The 20,509-nt window shown below is 44.4% G+C and overlaps 1 protein-coding gene across 4 annotated transcripts; it reads left to right on the top strand.

Moving 5' to 3' along the window:
• Positions 1 to 895: 895 nt before the first annotated feature.
• Positions 896 to 19,613, top strand: LOC117205023 (monocarboxylate transporter 10). 4 transcript variants are annotated; one of them, XM_033443050.1, is made up of 12 exons: positions 896 to 1,264; positions 11,592 to 11,724; positions 12,736 to 12,940; positions 13,279 to 13,419; positions 14,126 to 14,314; positions 14,870 to 15,113; positions 15,508 to 15,706; positions 16,102 to 16,278; positions 16,458 to 16,680; positions 16,927 to 17,166; positions 17,255 to 17,380; positions 17,791 to 19,613. In XM_033443050.1, the coding sequence occupies exons 1-12, from the start codon at positions 1,140 to 1,142 to the stop codon at positions 17,943 to 17,945; spliced, it is 2,157 nt and encodes a 718-aa protein (XP_033298941.1). In that variant the 5' UTR covers positions 896 to 1,139; the 3' UTR covers positions 17,946 to 19,613. The 4 variants fall into 4 exon arrangements, 3 of the variants coding, with proteins under 3 accessions (XP_033298941.1, XP_033298942.1, XP_033298943.1); XM_033443051.1 differs by lacking the exon at positions 896 to 1,264 and adding an exon at positions 2,643 to 3,155; XM_033443052.1 differs by lacking the exon at positions 896 to 1,264 and adding an exon at positions 11,217 to 11,326.
• Positions 19,614 to 20,509: the final 896 nt, after the last annotated feature.

The raw sequence follows: 20,509 nt of genomic DNA on the forward strand, positions 1-20,509 counted from the left end.
TAAATCGTACGTTGTTTTCGTTCGCAGACTATTCTCCGTGCGTTTTCACGTTATTTTTCTTGCCGCATGTAAATCACGAATACGCAGTAAATTACTAGCAATAAAATATTGTAATACGTCAACCAGGTTGCATTATTGTCAGCGATCGTAACGATGGTTCGTCGGCATCGAACCCTTAACGATTCGACTCTTCTTCCCAATCTGCCGCATATCGTAAATATTACGTATTTGCAACAACACGTTGCCATTGAAACTTTGCGATTTACCGTCCACATGAAAACAAAAGGAATAAATACGTCTACGTTATTGCAAACATTAAACCAACATTACCCAGTTATTTCTCCTTAATATTAAAGCTGTCGGAGTGTAATTTTGAGCGCTTCTTTGGAATAAGTTAATATAATATACATGCATATATATTTTCAAAGAAGTGCTCAAAATTACACTATATATATATATATATGTTTGTAACGTTTATGAAGGCGGGACGTTTGAATATCAAGGATCAAATCACCGTGCAGTGAAAGGCCAAGCCAAAAAGTTCGAAGGCTCGTATCTGGCAAATACGAAATTGTAGAAACGTTTTCGCATTCGGCCGATGGTTTCTCTGTTCCTTTACAAGACATACATGTATAAAAAAGAAGAGGAGCACGCAAATGCTCTGGTGAATCGTAGAACGTCATCACTTTGCAGTGAACTCTTTTCTATCTCCCTCCCTCTCTCCGTCCCGAAGGAACGGTACGAGAGTTCGTCGTGCAATAGGCGTATATTCTTGGCGCGACCTACCTTAAGTAAACTTACACTTTCGTTTAAGCGCCACCGTGCAATAGGAGGGGCGAAACGCAAGAAAACGAGCGGAGGTTTGGCGAAACACCGCCTCCGTTCTGTCGCGCGAGAATTGCAAGTGGCTCGTCGTCGTTTATCGCGACTTCCTCGTACTTTTTCCACCAGTTCACCGCGTGCCTTTCGCCTCTTTCCCGTTCTTCTCCTTCGTCTCTTTTCCTTCTTCTCTCCTTTCTCCCTTTCTCACTCTCTCTCTCTCTCTCTCTCTCTTTCTATCTCTCTTTCTCTCTTATTCTCGCTCTATCTTCTATCTTTCTCGCATACGGTCTCGAACTTCAACACCACTGCCGATTTTTATGGCACTCGTCCCCTCGGTCTGTTCTCACTTCTTCTTCGAGCGAAGCAGTCGACACCAGGATACGACTTGCGCGAGTGTGACATCCGAAGTTCGTGCTTCGTTGACGACAATCATGACGCATACGTGAGTGCATTTCGGTACATGCTCGATGATATACGCCGCATTCACGGGGCTCGATACACGTGGATTGCCGTTCGTTTCTGTGAAGTTTATCTCGGTGGTGAAGATATATATATATATATACACATACATCGCGGCAAGGAACGAGGATGAATCCCGGTCGATTCGTGGGAATAACTCTAACGCTCGATAGCAAGAAGAATGCAACGAGCAACGTAAATAAATTCCTGTAAAAGAAAATTATCTCGCGAGCTGTTCACGTGCACGGTAATTAAGATCGCGTTCGCGACGCTTTTAAAGAAGATCGAAAACGACGATTTCTCTCCGCGTACAACAGTCCAGAGAACTAAATATACGTATTCTTAGATCTGTCGAACGCACGATCAAGCAAAAAGAGAGCTGGTGTGTATTTCTGCGCCATGCGAGTTCGCGCCACACGACGCGATACTGCGTATTCGTGGCACGTGTAGTCGTGCGTCGGCACTGCACGCCGCCCTTTTTCACGCGGGAACTAGCGAAACTTGTACACGAACCAGTTTTAATCATCCGATTTATCAATTGACGAGTCATGGATCACTTTGGTTATACTCAAACTGCACAAGCGCATCGGTATTATAGAAATTTATCGTGTTTTTCTATGGAAAGGGGGAAAATTTGTTGGCAAATGGCTGCTTCTAAATTGTTCACAGATACCGGGCAACCGTCGCTGTGTAAAATATTTCAGAACTTTTATCGGCGTTTGAATTATGGAATTGTCAAATTACAACTGATAACGACGCTACGAACAAAAGCCGCCACACAACAAAAACGCAATCGGTATTACGATAAACTAATCGAATATAAAAAGCAGGCCGTACTTGAAATACGCTTAACCAACAATTTTCCCGATGCGCAATCATAATATTCTATGCATTTCGTTAATATACGAGTATTACCGCGAAACGAACGGGAGGCAAGGACGCGTGCGCCTAGCCACTTCCATAATAAACCTTTTCGCTATTAATTACGTCATCGAGTTCACTATCACCGCGTCTTGTGGTTGGAAACGTCGAAACGGGTTGCCGAGTGGTTCGGTGGTCACACAATCTCCGCTGATTCGGGTTATCGGACAGTCGCCTCCGGAGTCCTTATCGACGATCAACGGAACTCGCGGCGCCGCGTATCGGCCGTTTTAACCGCGGCTCGTTAGCGCTTCTAAGTGCAGCCGTTCGATCTCGTAACCAAGAGGGTGGCGTGTTTCGATTTCGATTGTCGATCGAACGGAGCGCGAATCGTAGCCGTCTCGATTCGTCTCGCATCGAACGAACGTCGATCGTCGATCTCGATTAGATTTAACGCGTGCACGCATATCGTAGCTAACGATCGACTGCGATTCATCGGCGATCGATCAACGGTCGTGAGAATTTCGCTTTACTCTTTGCGAGTCAGGTTCCGTCGTCTCTATCGAGATAACCTCGAATCTCTGTAGAAGAAGCTCGATTCGCGGACAAACGCAAAGGAGACGAAGATCGAGGGAAACGGCGATTCGATTACTGGCAAACTTCGAAGAAACCTTCGTATTTAATATAATCGTAACTTTCTACGCTCGTTACGTCACGCTTCGTTCCGGCAGCAGATCATCTGGCGGTATGAGTCGGAGCATGTGTCCAACGAGACGATCCTGTGAGCTCGAAACGGACCAATCTGGCATTCGGTTGTTATCGGTGACCGATGGAAGCCGTGCACACCCGACGGGATACACAGATCGCGCTTACTCTCGGGCACATCGCGCGTACCGTCTTAGTACACGCGCACGACGCGGCCACGAACACGCGCGCGTTCCTCTCTGGCCTCTTTCCTTCGCACCCGCTCCCTGGAATTTCGGCAGTCGGTGACAGTGGCTTGACGAGGAAAGGTAATCAACCGGCCTTAACCGTTTCAGGTTTAACCAGATGTATCTCTCGTCACGGTGTACATAGTAACCGTTACATATGTGCGCGTGTGTACGGGCATACGAAAAGCGTCTCATTCATTTCTTCCGTTTCTTTCAGTTTACGGTAGTGTAAACGCGTGTGTAGTGCACATGTAGGAGTACACGCTTGCGATCGCGTCTATGTATACGTGTTCTGTTGTGTTTTGTATTCCATCGACGCTTAAGCGCACTTCCCGCCTCGAGGTTCGCGCATGCGCGCTCCGCAGCATCCCTTTGCACGTGGTCGTGCACACACGTAAGCTTGTTTTACGTGTTCCTTATTGTCATTACGAAATTATCAATTACGAAAGACGCAACGATAAGTTGGACACGCGTCTTTCTACGTTCTTCTCTCTTTTCCGACACACGTATCTTGTTTCACGCGTGTGTGCATACATTTTCTCGCTTATCGTCGATCGAGTCTACGAGACTGTAGCTATCGACGGGAGACCGAACCAAGACGTCTGCTTTTTTCTGTCCCGTTCGATAATAAAAACATAACTTATCTCCGATGCCGATGACGTTCGACCAGACGAAATAGCGTCGTTTCCGAAATTTCCATACGGTAAGGATCGTGCGCGCGTAGCACGCGCATGCGTGCTGCTCGACCGACCAGATCGGAATATTAATTCCGAATCCGTAATGAGAGCCGCTCAACGAATCGACCTTGTCTCGCGTATGAAAATCGCCTGCGTTAATTTCTTTTTCCATTCCCTTTCCGGCTTATCTTTCGATCCGCTTCCCAACTCGGAAACAGATACGTGCCCCTCAGTCCATGTATAAAAACATCATTTTTATTTCCCCTACGAGAAAAAAAAAGTCAATCGGATCGTTGTTCCTCGATCAGTCTTTTCCTTTCCACGATCGCGTTGAAAAACCCGTATAATAATTATCTTTCGCGTCCTCGTTCGCGAATAACCAGCAATTACAACGAGCAGAATGAAATCATTGCGGTGTCGCGCAAACAAGCCTACGATCATCGACGATCGCCTTATTATTATTTAGTAGCCGGTGTTTTTTCTGTTTCTCAAATGTCTCGAATATTTCATCGATCGTCGTTCTATTTAATTTCCGCTTCGGCTCGTTCGGTAAGACATGCAAAACTATGAGAGAAAAGCGCCTGGTAATCACGTGTTAACGCTTAATGGTAAGCAAACACGATTCTGCGTTTCCGTTTTTTCCTGACCTGGCCAAGCTTCTCAAGATGAGAGAGAAACAAGCATAGCGAGAAACGCGGAGAGACAAAGACGCGTGGGTTGGGTCGAGTGGCCTGCAAAAGGAATGTCGGGTTTATTAGCCCGTTTTAGGTCTATTCCTGAAACACAGTCCATCGTCGATATAGCGTTGAATCGCGAATAATGTTGGTAAATAAACGTGTGCGAAAAATCTGAAAGATAAGTCCTGTTGAACTTTGGCCTCAGCACGTGGCCTCGAGAAGAAGATCGCTTACTCGGCCATACGATTCGTAGGTACATACTACGTGTAGAATCGTTCATTGTATTACCGGTGCCTTTTCAGCGGTCGAGTCATTCACGTTGACGGTCCGAGTGAATGGGAGCTGGCCCACGAGTTTCGCCCTAATCAATTTCTCGAGAGGGGCAACGAGGCCCGCAGCGGAACTAAATAAGGGATTCGTCGTGCTGCCGTTCAATAGACTTCCTCTTTTGCGATTTTTTCGTCCAACTTTTGATCTACATTGGTTTTCGAGCGAAACTCTTCGAGTTCGAGCCACTTTGCCTCGTACAAATTCGAAGATCTCCCTTCGTCGAATCAACGGAGCTTCGAGAAATCGTCCGATAACTGGCTTCTGTCTTTTTTTTTTTAAATTACTCGAGATAGAATTTCGATCTTGATTTTGAAAAACACCGACGAATTATCGAAACGAGTCTCCGCTGGCTACTCCGGCAGCTGCGTATTGTTTACGCGGTACGCTTTTCGTTTGGACCAGCGAAAAATTGAGATAAGTGGGATATCAAAGCACCGATATCGCGCCGATCGCAACGAGTACCAAATTACACGGCACCTTTGATATCAATTTCCTTAGAACAATCACGACACGGAGAAAAGCAGATAGTAATGGCGCTAATTACATTATCTAAACGAGATAGGAACGGATTTACTTGTACGATAACCAACTTTACATTTTGAACGTGTCGTGTGCTCGAGATAAACGACACTTTCACGCAGTTTAAAATACCTGTAACACGAGCAAATGTTTTGTCGATTAGTTATCGGTTATTGCGTTGAACATCTCGTCGATTTATCTAATCGGCGATCGATCTCGATAGGCGGGAAATGAAAAAGTTTCGTAAACACGGAAATCTTGAACAAGTGGCGATCGTTCGTTCTATCCTTCGATACTCTAGAAAGTAGATAATTCACCGATCGGTTGAATTTCAGATATCACGGTTTTACGGTATATCGAAGATGTAAAGTCGAAAGTTTGTCAGAGATACGATGTCCGTGAACACACAGCTCGTTTTGTTTTCCATGTCGATACTCCAGAAACACAGATAATTTAATAGTGTCGAGTATTTACGAAATTCCTAGCCACAGATAAAAACGTCTTGACAATGCGCGTTAAGATTCGTTCGTTACGATAATGCATTAACTTGAATATCACCGACGATTATACGGAAACATGCAAATATTGGTACGATCGTCGTTTGATTTATCGGGCCAGAAAGCGATGCGCGGACGTCCTCCATTCCGGTGTATACCCCGAAGTACATACTGCGGTTTGTTTCAATATTTATACACGATATCGACTCGCACCGCGCATATAATTTTCCATTCGACTATTATTCCAAGTGTCGAAGTTGCACGAGATAAGGCAGCAAAAGAGTTTCCTCTTTGCTCGGCTATCGACGATTCCTCGACATCGGAGAGTCGAATAAAAGTTTTCTCGAGACAATAATAACGGAAAAGTATATCGAAAAGTACGAGGCAACGGAGTGATGTAATATCGCGGTGTTCGATATCGAATTCGAATTCTGTACGAGAACGATAGCAGCATTCGCAACTTGGATTCTACGAGTCGTTGCTCGATCGACCGCGTCTTCGTTAGAAAGAGCATCCTGTTACCGGTCGGCGATAATTAAAGCGAACGTTGCATGAAAATTCAATTGAAAACCTGACAATTTTCCAATTAGGCACAATATGCCGCTTAAATAGAATTGAACGAGCCCCTAACGAGGGCTTCTTTCCCGCCATCAAAACGAATAGTGTGTTTCCGCGGCGTTTCCAGGAAGACGCGTTCAATACGGTCGCAGCTATCGTCAAATCTACTTCGTTAGATCTTATTCGTTTGCAACGAATAAATAGATTATTTCTTCGGTTTCTCGCGGAATGTTTGCATTTGCTGACGAGAACCACGTTTATTTGTATCGTGGTCGATGGTTTCGCGTGGAAATTGCACAGATTCGATTCTTCGTAGAATTCGAAAATTCCAAATAAAAGAATTTCTACCGCGAACTGGCTGCTCTTGAAAAATTGTAAGTTGGCAGAAGGGTAATCGTTCGACTTATTTCGGACAGTTTTGAATAATAAAACGATCGAATTCTTCGACTATATATGTTATTTTATCTGTATCTCGAGCAACACGAGTAAGAGGCCAGCGAAAGCAACAAAACTTTTCAAACGCTGATTGGAAAACTTTCACGCTAGAATAGACACGTTCCAAGAAATATAACTACCCCAACGGGACTTTTACAATCGGTCAGTCTGTCTGAAACGATCGTGGCTACTAACGTCGTTTACGATTTTTAAATTACGTCTTTCAACGGACCCCGCTCTTTGTCCCGCTATAAACAGATGGAAATAAAAATTTAGAAAACTGACAATCACTGCGCGCGATAAGGCAATTTGTTTATGGAACAGAGCGATGGAAGACGATTCGGCTGGACGGTTCACCAGCTTGTCGCAGGTATTCGCTTCGTTTCGTCGTCGCGTACGTTGTCTACGACGGCGAAGAACGAACAATGCAGAGAAAAGAAAAAGACAGAATCCGATGCGTTTGATATCGAGCCAGGAACGAATTCTCGAATAAACGGGCCAGTGCATTGTGTCCAGTATCCAACACGATAATGGCCATCTATCCGCTTTCCATCGATAATTGCCTCTTCTCGTTTCTGAAGCACCGATCCATCGATATCCTTTCGATTTCCTTTTCCGCGTCTCGCTCTCCCGACACAACTGCTCCAATGGGCCTTCTTTTTATATCGCTATTATTAGGCGAGCCTGACTCTATTCTCAGAGCACGCACCATACAACCGGGGGATTATTTCGAGAAAATATCTTCGCCGGTGTCGGTTCGATATACCGTTGCTTGCTTCCGTGTATCCGGCTATTTTCTCAATGTTGGAGACCCTATCGCAAGACTTTTCCACTACACAACAAGAAACTGGATGTTTCTTTTTCGGTCCCTCGGAGCTCTCGAAATTGTGGTCCCTCGCATTTATAGATTCTCATCGTTAGTTAACTTCCTCAGGGATAAATATTTCTAGCCGCGTAGTTTATACGTAGCAGAGTGTTGAAACGGAGACGGCGATGATCGTTTATCCAGATGTCGGCACTTTTCGTACGTGTTTGGATTTACAATGTTGTTATTATGAAAAGTAAATCGATATCGGTGCGTAGCCGAGTCTCAAGACTCGCAAGTTGAATCTTTCAAACGATCCTCTGATTATCCTGAGAATCTTATCGGGATACCTCGACTGTGTTTAGGATGTCCGCTGAAAGTGGTGTAACGTAAGCAAGCAACAAAGTAAATTTACCCTCAGGTACTGTGTAAACTGTAATATTAGCTGTTTAGAAAGTTGAATAGTCTCGTCGCAGTTTACAGGTGCTCGTTAAATTCAAATTTTGTGCAACTCGGTCTTAAGGACGACAGAAACACCTACGACTAGCGAGCAACAGCTGTGCACGTTGTGTAAATAATAAGACCGATCTCCACTTTGTTCGCTTTAATTTCTATAACACGGTCTCCAAACGAGAATGTTCATGTTCTCAGTTTGCTGGCCGCGGTAGATACTTAACGTAACTTCGAATGTTGCTCCGGTCCACGGCTATCGATTAGACCGTAATCGTTGGAGTATGTCGATTACGTGTCTCGATCGTTGCAAATTCCAGTTATCATAGCGCAAAAAGTTGCCCCCCGACGTTGGCTATTTGAATTTTCGTAATACGTTCTGAGAACGTGGTTATCATCGATAGAAAATGCCTATTCTTAATTTCTTCGTCGTAGGTAATTAACCCTACAACGAGTGCCATTCTAGCTCGTAGTTATCAATTAATTAGAGCATCAATTATCACCGTTTCAATGGCAGCCTAACGGCAGCCGTTCGAAACCCCGAGCACACCCCAGTTGTTGTAGGACCGAGAGTCGATAAGCGTTCGATTTGGCCACGAATTCGTTGCCTTTCTAACAAAATTTCGACGACCGTTGGACAACGTTGCGATATCCGGTGCGTTCGGGTGGTTTAAAGGTTCGTAGGAAGCTGTGGAGCGAGAGTTAGCCGCGACTTACTAAAAATAAGCGCTCCCCTTATCAGCAGGCTGAGTTTACACAATCCTATTTGCACAATACTCGTCAAACCGTGCAACGATACGGCTTCGTCAGAGAACGTCGTGGCTACACGTGGACCAACAGGACCCTGGACCGTTTCATTTGGCGTTAACCAGCCAGTGTCGAAATCTCTGCTTCGTCCCCTTCTTCGTTTTCTTCCCTTCTGTCTTCTGGGCTAGATCGAAGCAGATTATCCGTGGTTATTCGTATTTATATCTGCTACGACCTTGTGTCCAACGACGACCAGAAGGAATAACGGGCGACAGGAACACGCAGGGGACGTTGACCCAAACCGTTTTCGAGGATTTTCTGTTTGAAGTAATTTCGACGCTCGTGCGAGAAATATGGGACGTTGGTAGAACGATCGTGAACGAAATGTTCGTCGAGGAAAGTAACGGGAAAATGTTTCGGATTCGATCGAGTCTGTGCTCTATACGTATGTGTACGTCTATTACCATCATATTGTTATCCAAACTAACGACGGTTGCGATCCTATCGACAAGCTGGCAAACAAGATCGATCGAATCGAGAGATAATCCAAAGTATCGAATAATCGTCGCTTAAATCTTTCGATCATGTCGCTAATACGAGATGCAATCTTGCGTTTATCAAAATCTTGGTAAGCTTATCTGGCAATTTCCTGTGGTAATTTCGACTCGAAGGTGAAGTACGATATTAATTCGTGACGATTGTTGTCTCGGTGATCCTGCAATGCGTAACTTTTTCCACGATAGCTCGACTTTCGTGCGTTTAGGAAGCCGACAATCACGCGAAGATAAACGCGTTGTAATTTAGAAAGCAGTAGCGAACGAAGTAATTCCAAGAGAAATATTATTCGTCCGAAATCTCGGAATTTATTTCCTTTCGTTCTTCCATCGACGATATCACGATGCTCTGAAAGATTTGTGAGCGTTGTAAGAGAGTACATAGTAAACAGAGATTAAAACGATTTACCGTGTTTTCAGAGATGCGTTTTGTTTGATACGCAAACGACGCGAAATTGGCTAACATAGGACGTATCTTATCATTCACAGAATACGACATACAAACACGCCCGTTTATTAGAGCAGCGGCCTGTTCTCGGCCGATCAATTGTCCATGGTCCTAGCATCGTCGAACCATCGACGACAGACTATCTTCCGGTGTTTCGCGAACAACAGACAGGTGGACCATTCCTTGGTCAACTTCGCAGCCTGTGTAGGAGCGTTCCAAGTTATTCGTTTGCTCTCAAATACTTCAGCCTTGTGTGAAAAGTTATTTTTTTTCATGGCTAAATCCTAGATGCACGTAATGCATGGTATGTAATGACAATTTATTACTTTTATCTTCGTAAAGCTTCTATTTTTTATGAAACATTTATGTCGATCCGTTTTTCCAATATCTTATTAACATTCATTTCAAGAATATCGTGATTACTTATGCAATCGTGATATATAGATTTCCATCGGCAACGATTAAAAAACTCGAGGTTACTCTAACGGAGCACATGCTTCCAACGTTGAAATTCATTCTCGGCTGAAGGTCGGTCAAGAACATTGAGAAAGGTCAAGGCCGGCCGAACATACCGAACAATCGGCACGTGACTTGAACTATCAACCCGTTTGGGATCGGCATGGTCGATTGTTCGTGTGGCAATTTAACGAGCTGATTGCTCTTTCGCCCGTGGGACTGTACTTCGTGTATGTGGCCGTATCAGCTGTGAGAAATTTTCTCAGCAGAAACTTCGTCCTTAATCGAGTTCTTCGTTGTACGTTGAACATCACGGTCAATGGTCGAGGTACGCGTGTCCTCGTTCCAGTGAATCAGAATCAGTGCGATTCGTCACGTTTCAACCGAACTTTTCCTTTCGATTTCGCGTAGTGGCCCGTGGCTCGTTTGAACGAACGTAGATGACGATTTTTTTTTCGATAATTGCTTGTGCTCGTTGGTAAATGTTGGTAAGTAACATTATCCAGTCACATCGTCCTTGACCTACCTCATACTAGCCGTAATCGTATCAAACTGGACCAGCTGGTTACGAAACTGCTGGCTGCTGATGAAACAACGAAAGACAGAAGCGTGGAACCGCACGAGACTTGTTTTCTTCGACGATATCCGTCCGTAATTCCGCCCACTCGTCGGATGTTTATCGAGACGTCACTTTCTTCCTGATACCGGCCACTGTTGGCTCCCATCGCCACGTTTACGACATATTGTATGCTACATAAAACTGGCTATAAAATCTATGATTCACACAGACTGCTGCACAGTAGCACACTTCCAGTTGAGGATTCCAGTTGTCCGCGAGTGAAGCCAATCCGTGTCTAGACGCTTTTTCCATTTCTTTCGCGATCCATCTCGTCCATCTCAACGTTCGCCTGTTGCAATGTGCGCTTTATGACTTTGTGCTCGTTATATCCCATTGACATCTTCGATATTACGACCCTTCGTTGGACAGGGTTGGTAGAGGAAGGGTCGTAAAGGAGAGAAAGGTCGCGGAAAGAAGGAAAGTCTCGTCGTCGATTCCTCCCCCGTCTCGCGGCACCGCGTGCACGTGCATAATTTATAGGTATGATAATACACGCGTATTTACGTTATGTAGCATCGTGCACGACGAGTACGGCGAGTCGCAGCGCGGATCGAGCACGATGCAAACAAATACTTAATCAAGTTACTCGCTGATAGATAATGATATACAAATTACAAAACGTACGAACGTAGTCGTTCGCTTTTCGACCTTATCTTCGTCGCGTTCGCCTTCGTTTCGATTCATCTCTTTCTTTTTATTTTCACGATCTATCACGCTCTTTGCAACGGTCCATCCTCTGTTCCAGTCAACCGTGGACGATGATGGCGTCATTGGAGAATAAAGTGGATGAACAAGTCAGCAAGGTACCGCAGCAGAATGGAGGCAATTGCAGGAACGAGGAACTGCAGTTGGAAGACTTTCGAGATAACAATAACGAGGTGAGACACTGCAGGACTGATCTGAACGTATCTGTATCGCGCTTCGGTAGTCGTACGGACTGTGCAAATCAGACGACAGGGATCGGTTCGTTCGGGATGAGCGACGTTACCGCTGTTAATCGTAGAATACGACACCTCGATGATCGTTGACATTCCTTTCAAACGATGTATTTTCAGTGACTGGCTCGGTTATTTTCGTAAATTTTCCACTGTAAGAAAGCTAACAGGGAAGAAGCTTGCCAGATACGAGATCCGAAAGACAAGTTACGCGTAATAAGATATTTAAAATTTGCGAACGTTACTCTACGATTTACGTATTCGTTTTGCCGAGAAGAGCGGTCAGCTTGGGGTACAACGTGCGCGAGAGAAAAGTTCCAACGATGCTGGAACAGTGGCGAAACTTGCGAAACGCGGAGCTGCTCCGATGCTCTGTAAAGAGATTAGCAACAATCGTCGGCGATATCGTTGCACGAGACTAAAAATACTGGCCGTAGTAATTCATAAATCGAGTTCTCTGTTAAAGTGAATCGGTATCAGCGTCACATGGCGCGGTCGCGGTCGCGGTCGTCGGTTCGATAACACGTCAGAGTTTTGGGTCACGCGCGGTCTAGCAAAACGCGAAAGTCGCCGGCTTGGACGGTTTCAGACGTTCTTTAGCCTTGATCTCGAGCACCTTGTGAATTTCCACGAATGACGGTGTTGAAACGTTCGTCGCTGGCCGTCCACCGAGCCACACGATCTTTCCTGCCCTCAGCTTCCGAATCTCCTTCTTGTTTTTACAAACTGCCAGATGTTCTTTGTTGGCCCGTGTAAGTACCTTGGAAACTTGAAACGACGACCTAACGAAAATTGAGCCGCAAGAAACGAGAAACCGATCCTGCATCGTGTTTTAGCTCGTCTTCGGTTGCCTATTAGCATGGTAATCGAAGGAAAGTTTCAAGGAAAGCACGAAACTTCTGCTAGAAATACATTTTCATGCACGTGAAAACTTTTTGTCGTTGGTGTTGACAGAGCATCGAGGTGGAGATGGTGGTGCCACCGGATGGTGGATGGGGTTGGATGATCGTCGCAGCCTCCTTCATGTGCAACCTCTTCGTGGACGGCATCATTTTTAGCTTCGGTGTCTTTCTCAACGATATTTCCGAAGCTTTCGCAGTGTCGAAGGCGAGAGTGGCGCTGGTTGGTTCGTTGCAGTCTGGATTTTATCTTATGGCTGGTCAGTGACAAAAAAAGAGCGTATAAATATAAATCATCCGATAGGCCGTGAGATAATTGAAAAACACATTTTGTATCGAACGTCGAATTAATTTTTCTTCTTAATTCTTTCTGCTTTATTCTCTGACTTATCTCATTTATTTTTAAAGTATCTTCTTAATTAGCCGTCAACGTAATAGCTCCAAGTATAATTAGCTTTTTCTATAACGTCGTATAACTTGATAGCAAAATTCCGATTACAGCGCATTATAACACGACATTTCCCTTTTCAACGCGCAATATCGTTGATTTTAACGATAAATTAATTTTCAGTATGGACCGCTTGTGTTTTATTCGCAGGCCCATTCGTGTCAGCATTGGCCAACAGGTACGGTTTTCGTCTGGTAGCGATCCTTGGAAGCGTGATAAGTTGCAGCGCCTTTGTCCTGTCGTACTTCAGCACTTCCATCGAGTTCCTCTATATCTCTTACGGCGTGCTCGGTAAGTTCTTATCCTACGTACAGGGTAGAGCGTCCAACAGTGTACTGAAATGTTACGTTTTGGCTGTTGGAAGCTGCGAATGTTGTTCAAATTTCAATGTTGGACAAATTTGCACGATTTCCAGGCATTTGCATATTCTTCGACGCACTTTTGTCTTTGGTAACACCTACGTAACACCTTGGAAGCTGCGCGAACATTTGGCTACGTTCTTTCGAATATACCACCCTGTATACGCTTGTTCCGCACCAAGTTTCTACCGCCTGGACAGAAAAGTTTCCCTTTTATCCTGGTGTTCCATTTTGCATGCAAAGAACGTTCCCCTTTCGAGTCACGTGAACGACGTCACTTTCCATTCGTCGCGTTCTCGCGATCGAAATTTCTTGAATAAAAAAAGACAGGCAAAAGGGAGGAACGGGTGCACCTAAAACTAACGTTGACTTTCATACTGAAATTATTGCGACTGGAGAATTCGTTAAAATTCCTTTCGCACGATAAAACGATGCGCTCTCGACTAACGTTTAATTTTCATATGCAAAGAACCGGAACCTTTTGAAGTAAAAAGAAAGAGAGAAAAAATTGCTGTCGCGCGATCGTCGAAACGCGGGTCCCAAGTAGAGCAGCGACGATTTAAATAAAAAATTCCATTCCGTGATTCATCGTTTCTATTTCTCCCGTTTCACGTGGTATTTGTGTCTTGCATTGTTAGGAGGTATCGGGGCAGGCCTGATTTACGTGCCGGCTGTCATAACTACCGGATTTTATTTTGAAAGATGGCGAGCGCTGGCTACCGGGATCGCGGTCTGCGGATCCGGAATCGGCGCTTTCATGCTCGCGCCTATCTCAGACATACTGGTGAAGCAATTCGGTTGGAGGGGCGCCTTGCTCTTCCAAGCAGGTAATCGATAAAACATCCGGTTGATCCACCTTTGATATCGCAACGCCAGTCTTTGATTGAATTCGAGAGAATTTTTCTAAGATTCTTTAACAACGATATCATCGATTCGGTGATTTGTCAATAAGATAGTATCAATGTTATCGTGTTGTAGCGTGTTTGACAAACGTTCCATTGTTTTGTCATTCGACACTCTCTTTTCGAGCAAACAGTGGAAACTTTAGGATTGTATTTCCACAGAGCGTTGTTCAAACACTTTCGCTTGCCCAATGTTATCGACGAAGTTTTCCACTCGTTTTAACGTTTCTTTATTTTTTATATTGGAAGTTGAAACAGCAGTTTCAATCCAGGACTGATCGAAAGTTTCTATTTCGCGATATTAACACGTTAACTGCGTTAACGATAATCCCTTACGGGGTGCTTAGTTAAAATCGAGCAATGACCTGTATACGTAGTCAACGACGTAGTCAACTGGTTAAAAAAAAAAATTATACGCATATATAATAAACAAGTATTTTACGTTAGAACATTTCCAGAACGTTGCTTGAAATGTCATAGGAATGCTGTTAAATTGTGCCATTTTCGGTGCCATGTTCCGTCCATTGAAGTCAACGCGGATTAAGGTGAAATCCAGCCCGGAGAACACGGGTTTAGAAGTAAAAAGCAGTTTGATGGCAAGGGGAGTGTCCACGGCGTCGTTGCATTGTATGCAACCAGGGAGAAGCGGCTTCTTTGGAACCAATAACAATACCGATTACCCAACGGCTGCTGAGCTGCTTGGAAGCAACCCCAACATAGTAAAGTAATAATTAAATCTCCATCTATTTTCAACTTTTCAAAAGTACTACGATCTTAAAGCTAGAAAAAATCCTTTATTTATGTACTTTGAAATGTTCACTCGCAGTATGAATTGCGATAAATTCGAAGGGAATACTCCGAGAAATAGAAATTGCCAACTTCGTACAAGTTTCGTTCGTAGAGATTACAGTCTCTTATTTAAGGCGTAAAACGTGCTGCGAGTTGCACGCTACAGTTAGAAGAAAAGTAGCAGTTAAACGCGGTCGAACCAACACGATGAACGAGTCTTAAGTCGACAAACTCGTAAAGATAGAAGAAACGTTAAGCTACGAAGAAGTAGAAGGAAAGGGACTGGGTTTCAGACAGTGGGTGCTGATTTGACAAACTTCTTATTGCAGCGCCTCCAAGTCGTTGCATTCTCTTCATAAGATTCACGCGGAGCTGCGAACTCTGGAAAGGAAGTTGAGTAGCTCGGAGAAGCGGCTGTCCGTGCCGATCTATCCAGAGTTGGACGTGAACATGGACGAGAAGATGGTCGAAGAGGAGAACAATCTCCTCGGTGGAGATGTGGAGAGACTGAATGGCAAAGTGCCCACGGTGAGCGTAAAACACTCATCTCGCGTTATTCTAACTTTTAAACGGGTCAGAATGCGCGAACGTTTCTAACGTTCTACGTTGTTATCGGTTGTCTCGGGCCGAGTAAATAGGGGCAAATAAATAATTATTTATCGTTATGCAGAGCCAAGCTACCGTCCTGCGAAAGCTTCGCGAGAATTCCAAAAGATGAACGATGTTTTACGATTCGTAGAAAAAGACGCAAATTGTAGAAAGATCAACAATTGGTTATGCTAGGATACTCGTGGCGATACGTGTAGTTTGCGGACACTACTGAACTTTTATGGCATTTTTATGGCAGTTGCTGTGCCAGCAGGATTCATTTAGCCGCGATAACAGTACGTTCTGGTTAAGCGAGTAGAGGAAATTGTTGGCAGATTCGCAGACATACGATCAGTGGTAGACGATTGCGCGCGGACTCGGACTGCAGCCAGAAATCGCTGAAGATGGGCAACAGGCGAAACCCATTCAGCAAGGATCCGCAGAGACCGTTCTACAGGGACGATATCTTTTACGGCGGTTCCCTGAACAGACTGCCGCATTACAAGTCGCAGGTAAAAAAACGGAACGAAATACCGTCGAATGCTTCAAGTTGGCTTGAAAAAAGTACATTTTTTTACGAATTACACGAGTTTACGGAGTCTGCAAATTGTAACAGTAAATGATGGATCTTTTCATGTAGACACGACTACTCTCGAACGATTCATACATTTTTTAACCACCATTTGCACAGCAATCGTCCGTTGGCTATCACATGTCTGTCACGCGTTTGCCTACTGCGACGGACGTCGCCGAAGAGGAGAGTGGAAGCTGTTACATCTGTCCAGAGAGCGTACGCCGAATCTTGACGACAATGCTCGATTTGAGTCTCCTTAAGAGTCCATCTTTCTTGATCCTGGCTATATCCGGTGGACTTACGATGATGGGCTTCTATACACCTTTTATGTACGTCCCAGGTATCGTATCACGTTTCATCAAATCGTTTCTTTCCCATTTTTAAAAGCTTCGAAAGCTGCCGACAAAAGTATCCCATTTTCCCCCGCTATCTCCGCGGCATTTCGAAAATATCGAATCCGCCAAAGAAAAAGGAAGAAAACTCGAAGGATATCGGTTCGATTTTATCCGACCAAGTGTCCCGTTTTAAAAATCGACTATGCGCCAAAAAGACGAAAGAAACCAGCGTGGTCGATTCTGTTCTGCAGATCGAGCCCAATTGGCAGGCATCGAGGCCTCGACCGCTATGTTTCTTGTCTCTGTGATCGGTATCGGCAACACCATTGGCCGTGTCGTGTGTGGATTGGCTAGCAGCTTGCCAGGAGTTAACGCGTTGGTCGTCAACAATATATTCATCAGTGCCGCTGGCCTCTTCACCATTTTCTCCGGATTATCTCTCAGCAAGGGCTACCAGTTCTTTTACGCTGCCGGTTTTGGCACTAGCATATGTAAGTATACGGTGGTTACCAAGCTCGAGGATATCGTTTCTGGTGTTTCAAATCCGTAGATATCGAGTTAAAATTTCTGTCATTGCAGCTGTCTTCGCCTCGCTGCGATCGATCCTGGTGGTAGATCTCCTGGGACTAGAGAAACTGACCAACGCTTTCGGATTGCTTCTTTTGTTTCAAGGCGTGGCAGCTGCCGTAGGCGCGCCTCTCGCAGGTGATTAGAAAATATCGATTCTCATGCCCAGAGGGGATGTTACGCGACAATATATCGGAACGTTGTTGTGCAACAGCGATATAAATCACGAACGTTCCATATTATTACACTTTACGATAGAGTGATCGATCGTGATACATTTGAATGTTGAATCAAAAGTCACCGGCAACTAATGCCGTTTCGATCGTGTAATTAATTAGCATCGATCTCGAGACGCGAGATACAGATCGCGGAATAAATTTCATGAGATACTTTCATAAACTGAGAATACAGATAAGATAAGACGACGATGGATAAGTACACGCTTGAAAGTCGTCTAATCTATTTTTACAAGTGTAAGTAATTTCGTATGTTTCAACGTGTTAATTAGTATTATACGATAAAAAGACGCGTCGGTCCAATTTGTTTAGGTATCTTTATGGATGCAACCGGAAGCTACGACGCCTCGTTTTACCTGTCTGGTAGCTTGATCTTTCTGTCGGCTGTGATCTGTTACCCCTTGAAGAGAATCAACGTGTGGGAGACTAAAAAGAACGGCGACAAATGCAGCGACGATCCATCCTAGTCCTGGTCGACGTCGAGCGCAAGACAGAACGCCGAAGACTGAAGTCTATCACGTATTCTCGTTGTCGGCCACCGTGTGTGTTTGTACATACTAACGCGTAAATAATTTATAACACGACTGCTCGAATCGATAATTAATCCGTGTGGTGGCAGCAGGACCAGCGTGATCATCGCAGCTATGAGAACACGTGGCAAAGGGGCTCGTCCGTGTTCCATCTTCGAACTCGGTCGATCTTTGGAACTAAAACGGTCTATCGAGACGTTCAGGAGGGTGCAACTGACGATTCCATGGTCAGAGGAATACCGTCCAGAGTATAAAGATTCTGTCCAAATCTGAGGTCGAGCTTTGTATTCCCATGAAACGTCGGAGTGCTCTTTTCGTATTCCGAGTAGCGCGTGAACATGTCGCGAACTCGCTGTCAGCTTTTACGCTGTTTTTAATCACCGACGTGCCTTCTCGTATCTTACAACGGATGGTTGGGAGTCGTGAGATATTTTTCTAGATCGTTCGATGACGGAAGATATGTGTTCGTTGTTACGTGCCTTGCGTTTTCATAAAGAGATTTTACTCGAAGGTTCCCACGTAATTCATTGCGATGCTTTATAATTGATAATTCGCCGATCTCCTGTTAATTTACAGGGATTGCAAGGATTTTAGAATGTAAGGAAGACGTTTGTATATCAACACGCGCCTCCGGAAGAACGGATTATTGCTTTACTCCTATGTACTATGTTCTATTTGATGCAGCTTCGCTACGATTCTATACTGTCAAAAATCTTATTTATAGCGCGATATCGTAAATACGATCGTATACACCTATTTCCTTATTGCGATGCTGCAGACGGGAATAATTACGCTGCTTTATCTATTGTACATCTTGCGTCGTTTCGAGAGGAATGCGCATGGAACGTTTGTATCTCTAGGAAGATTGGCGCGCGAAGGCGAAGTGAATATTCTCGTTAAATCGATCGATCACGCCTTCCACTTCCGCGAATATCTTATAAAACGCGTTTCTATAATGAATAAGCAACACACTGTTACACGCGAAGGCGTATGTACTTGCATAAACGAGTACACGTAATCTAGATAGATCGTGCATCCGTTCTGGTGCAATGCTATTTATAGAGTTAATTAATCACTAAACCGACATCCGGCAGCGTGGTTCCGGATGTTCGGCTCACCACTAGGTGTTTAAGGATTTGCTCAAAAATGAAATCCGTTCCTATTGTTCCTAATTAATTATCTACTCTAGCATTTTTCTTTGTGTTTCCTTTTTTGTTTTTGTTTCCTTAGAATTATTCGATGCGCTTCGTGACGATGTAGCGTTGCATCGTTCCGTGGAGGATCGATCATTTCATTACTTAAGAATGTATTTAACAGTGCCGCAAAAAATAACGTTCGTCGAAGAAGGTACAAAAATATTGTACCGAGTGTACCGCGGCAGATAAATGTGTGAAAAAATTCAGTCGCAGCTAGCATTTCGAAACACAGTGGAAGAACGTATAATCCGCTTTTAAACTAAAGACCATCTTACCTGTTACGATACACACCCCGTTTCCAATCTACGAAGTACGAACGAAAAGTCGATATTGTTCAGAGTGCGTACGACGCGCGTGATGCCAGTGATCCGAATCGAACACGCGATACAACCTACGGTACGAAACAATCGGAAAAGAAAATATCGGAGAAGAAGAAAAACACGCGTGGATGTATTTTCCGATCGCGATATTTTCCTAACTTTCTAAGCTACCCTCTCTCCTCGCCAAACCGTTTTCTACGCGAGCTTCGACACGTCGCATCAAAGAGCGACACGTGCCAAATGTGATATTCCATTAGACGGCGTAACGTTTGTTTCGATAGGTAATCGAGTCTCGTGGAAATAGATTGTACGAACTCGTTTTCAGACATATACTTGATCGCGTGTCACGAGGATGGTCGCCGCGTGATACGCGTCGCATACTTGCTGATTGACAGCGAAACGATATTGTTACACAAATGTGTAAACGTGTAATTAAATATCAAGACTACGAAAAGGAAAGAGATAAAAGACGAGGAACGCCTGAAACTTGAATTTTCCATGCGGTTCGCCCTGCCTTGTACGTTCCTTCTGTTCTGCCACTCCTACTGTCTCCAACGTACGACGCAACATCGCTCGTAAATGTTATAAATTATTTATCAGCGCGTATACGTACGATCGTTGAAACGTTTGTTGTATTTGATCGTATGCGTGGTTTTCCTGTTCTTTATTGCCAATTACGAGCTGCAAATCCGGCATACAATTTATCACTTTTCATGTTACCTTTATTGCGCTCGATCCATATGTTTTGCGAAGCCATTCGTTAACGCAACCTGGAATTCTCTCTTCCTTCGGCCGTGCGTGTTATCTCGTTTTAACAAGGGCGAGGATTCTCGACGACGTTGTCTTCTCCGTGAGTTCTTCGGTTTTACGATCCAGACCGAAAGACGACGAACTGTTTCAAGGGGGCAGGTAACCTTTTTCGTCGTCTACGAGAAGCGTTAAAGATCATCGGAGAACAGGACTCTTTCCTTAATGGTATCTTTTA

The sequence above is a fragment of the Bombus bifarius genome, unplaced genomic scaffold, assembly GCF_011952205.1.
Source record: "Bombus bifarius isolate JDL3187 unplaced genomic scaffold, Bbif_JDL3187 scf7180000007986, whole genome shotgun sequence".
Classification (NCBI taxonomy): Eukaryota; Metazoa; Arthropoda; class Insecta; order Hymenoptera; family Apidae; genus Bombus; species Bombus bifarius.

Coding starts and splice junctions, on each gene's coding strand:
- LOC117205023 (XM_033443050.1), top strand. CDS start 1,140: ATGGCACTCGTCCCCTCGGTCTGTTCTCACTTCTTCTTCGAGCGAAGC. Junction 13,420..14,125: donor TATCTCTTACGGCGTGCTCG/GTAAGTTCTTAT, acceptor TTGCATTGTTAG/GAGGTATCGGGGCAGGCCTG. Junction 15,707..16,101: donor TGAATGGCAAAGTGCCCACG/GTGAGCGTAAAA, acceptor AATTGTTGGCAG/ATTCGCAGACATACGATCAG.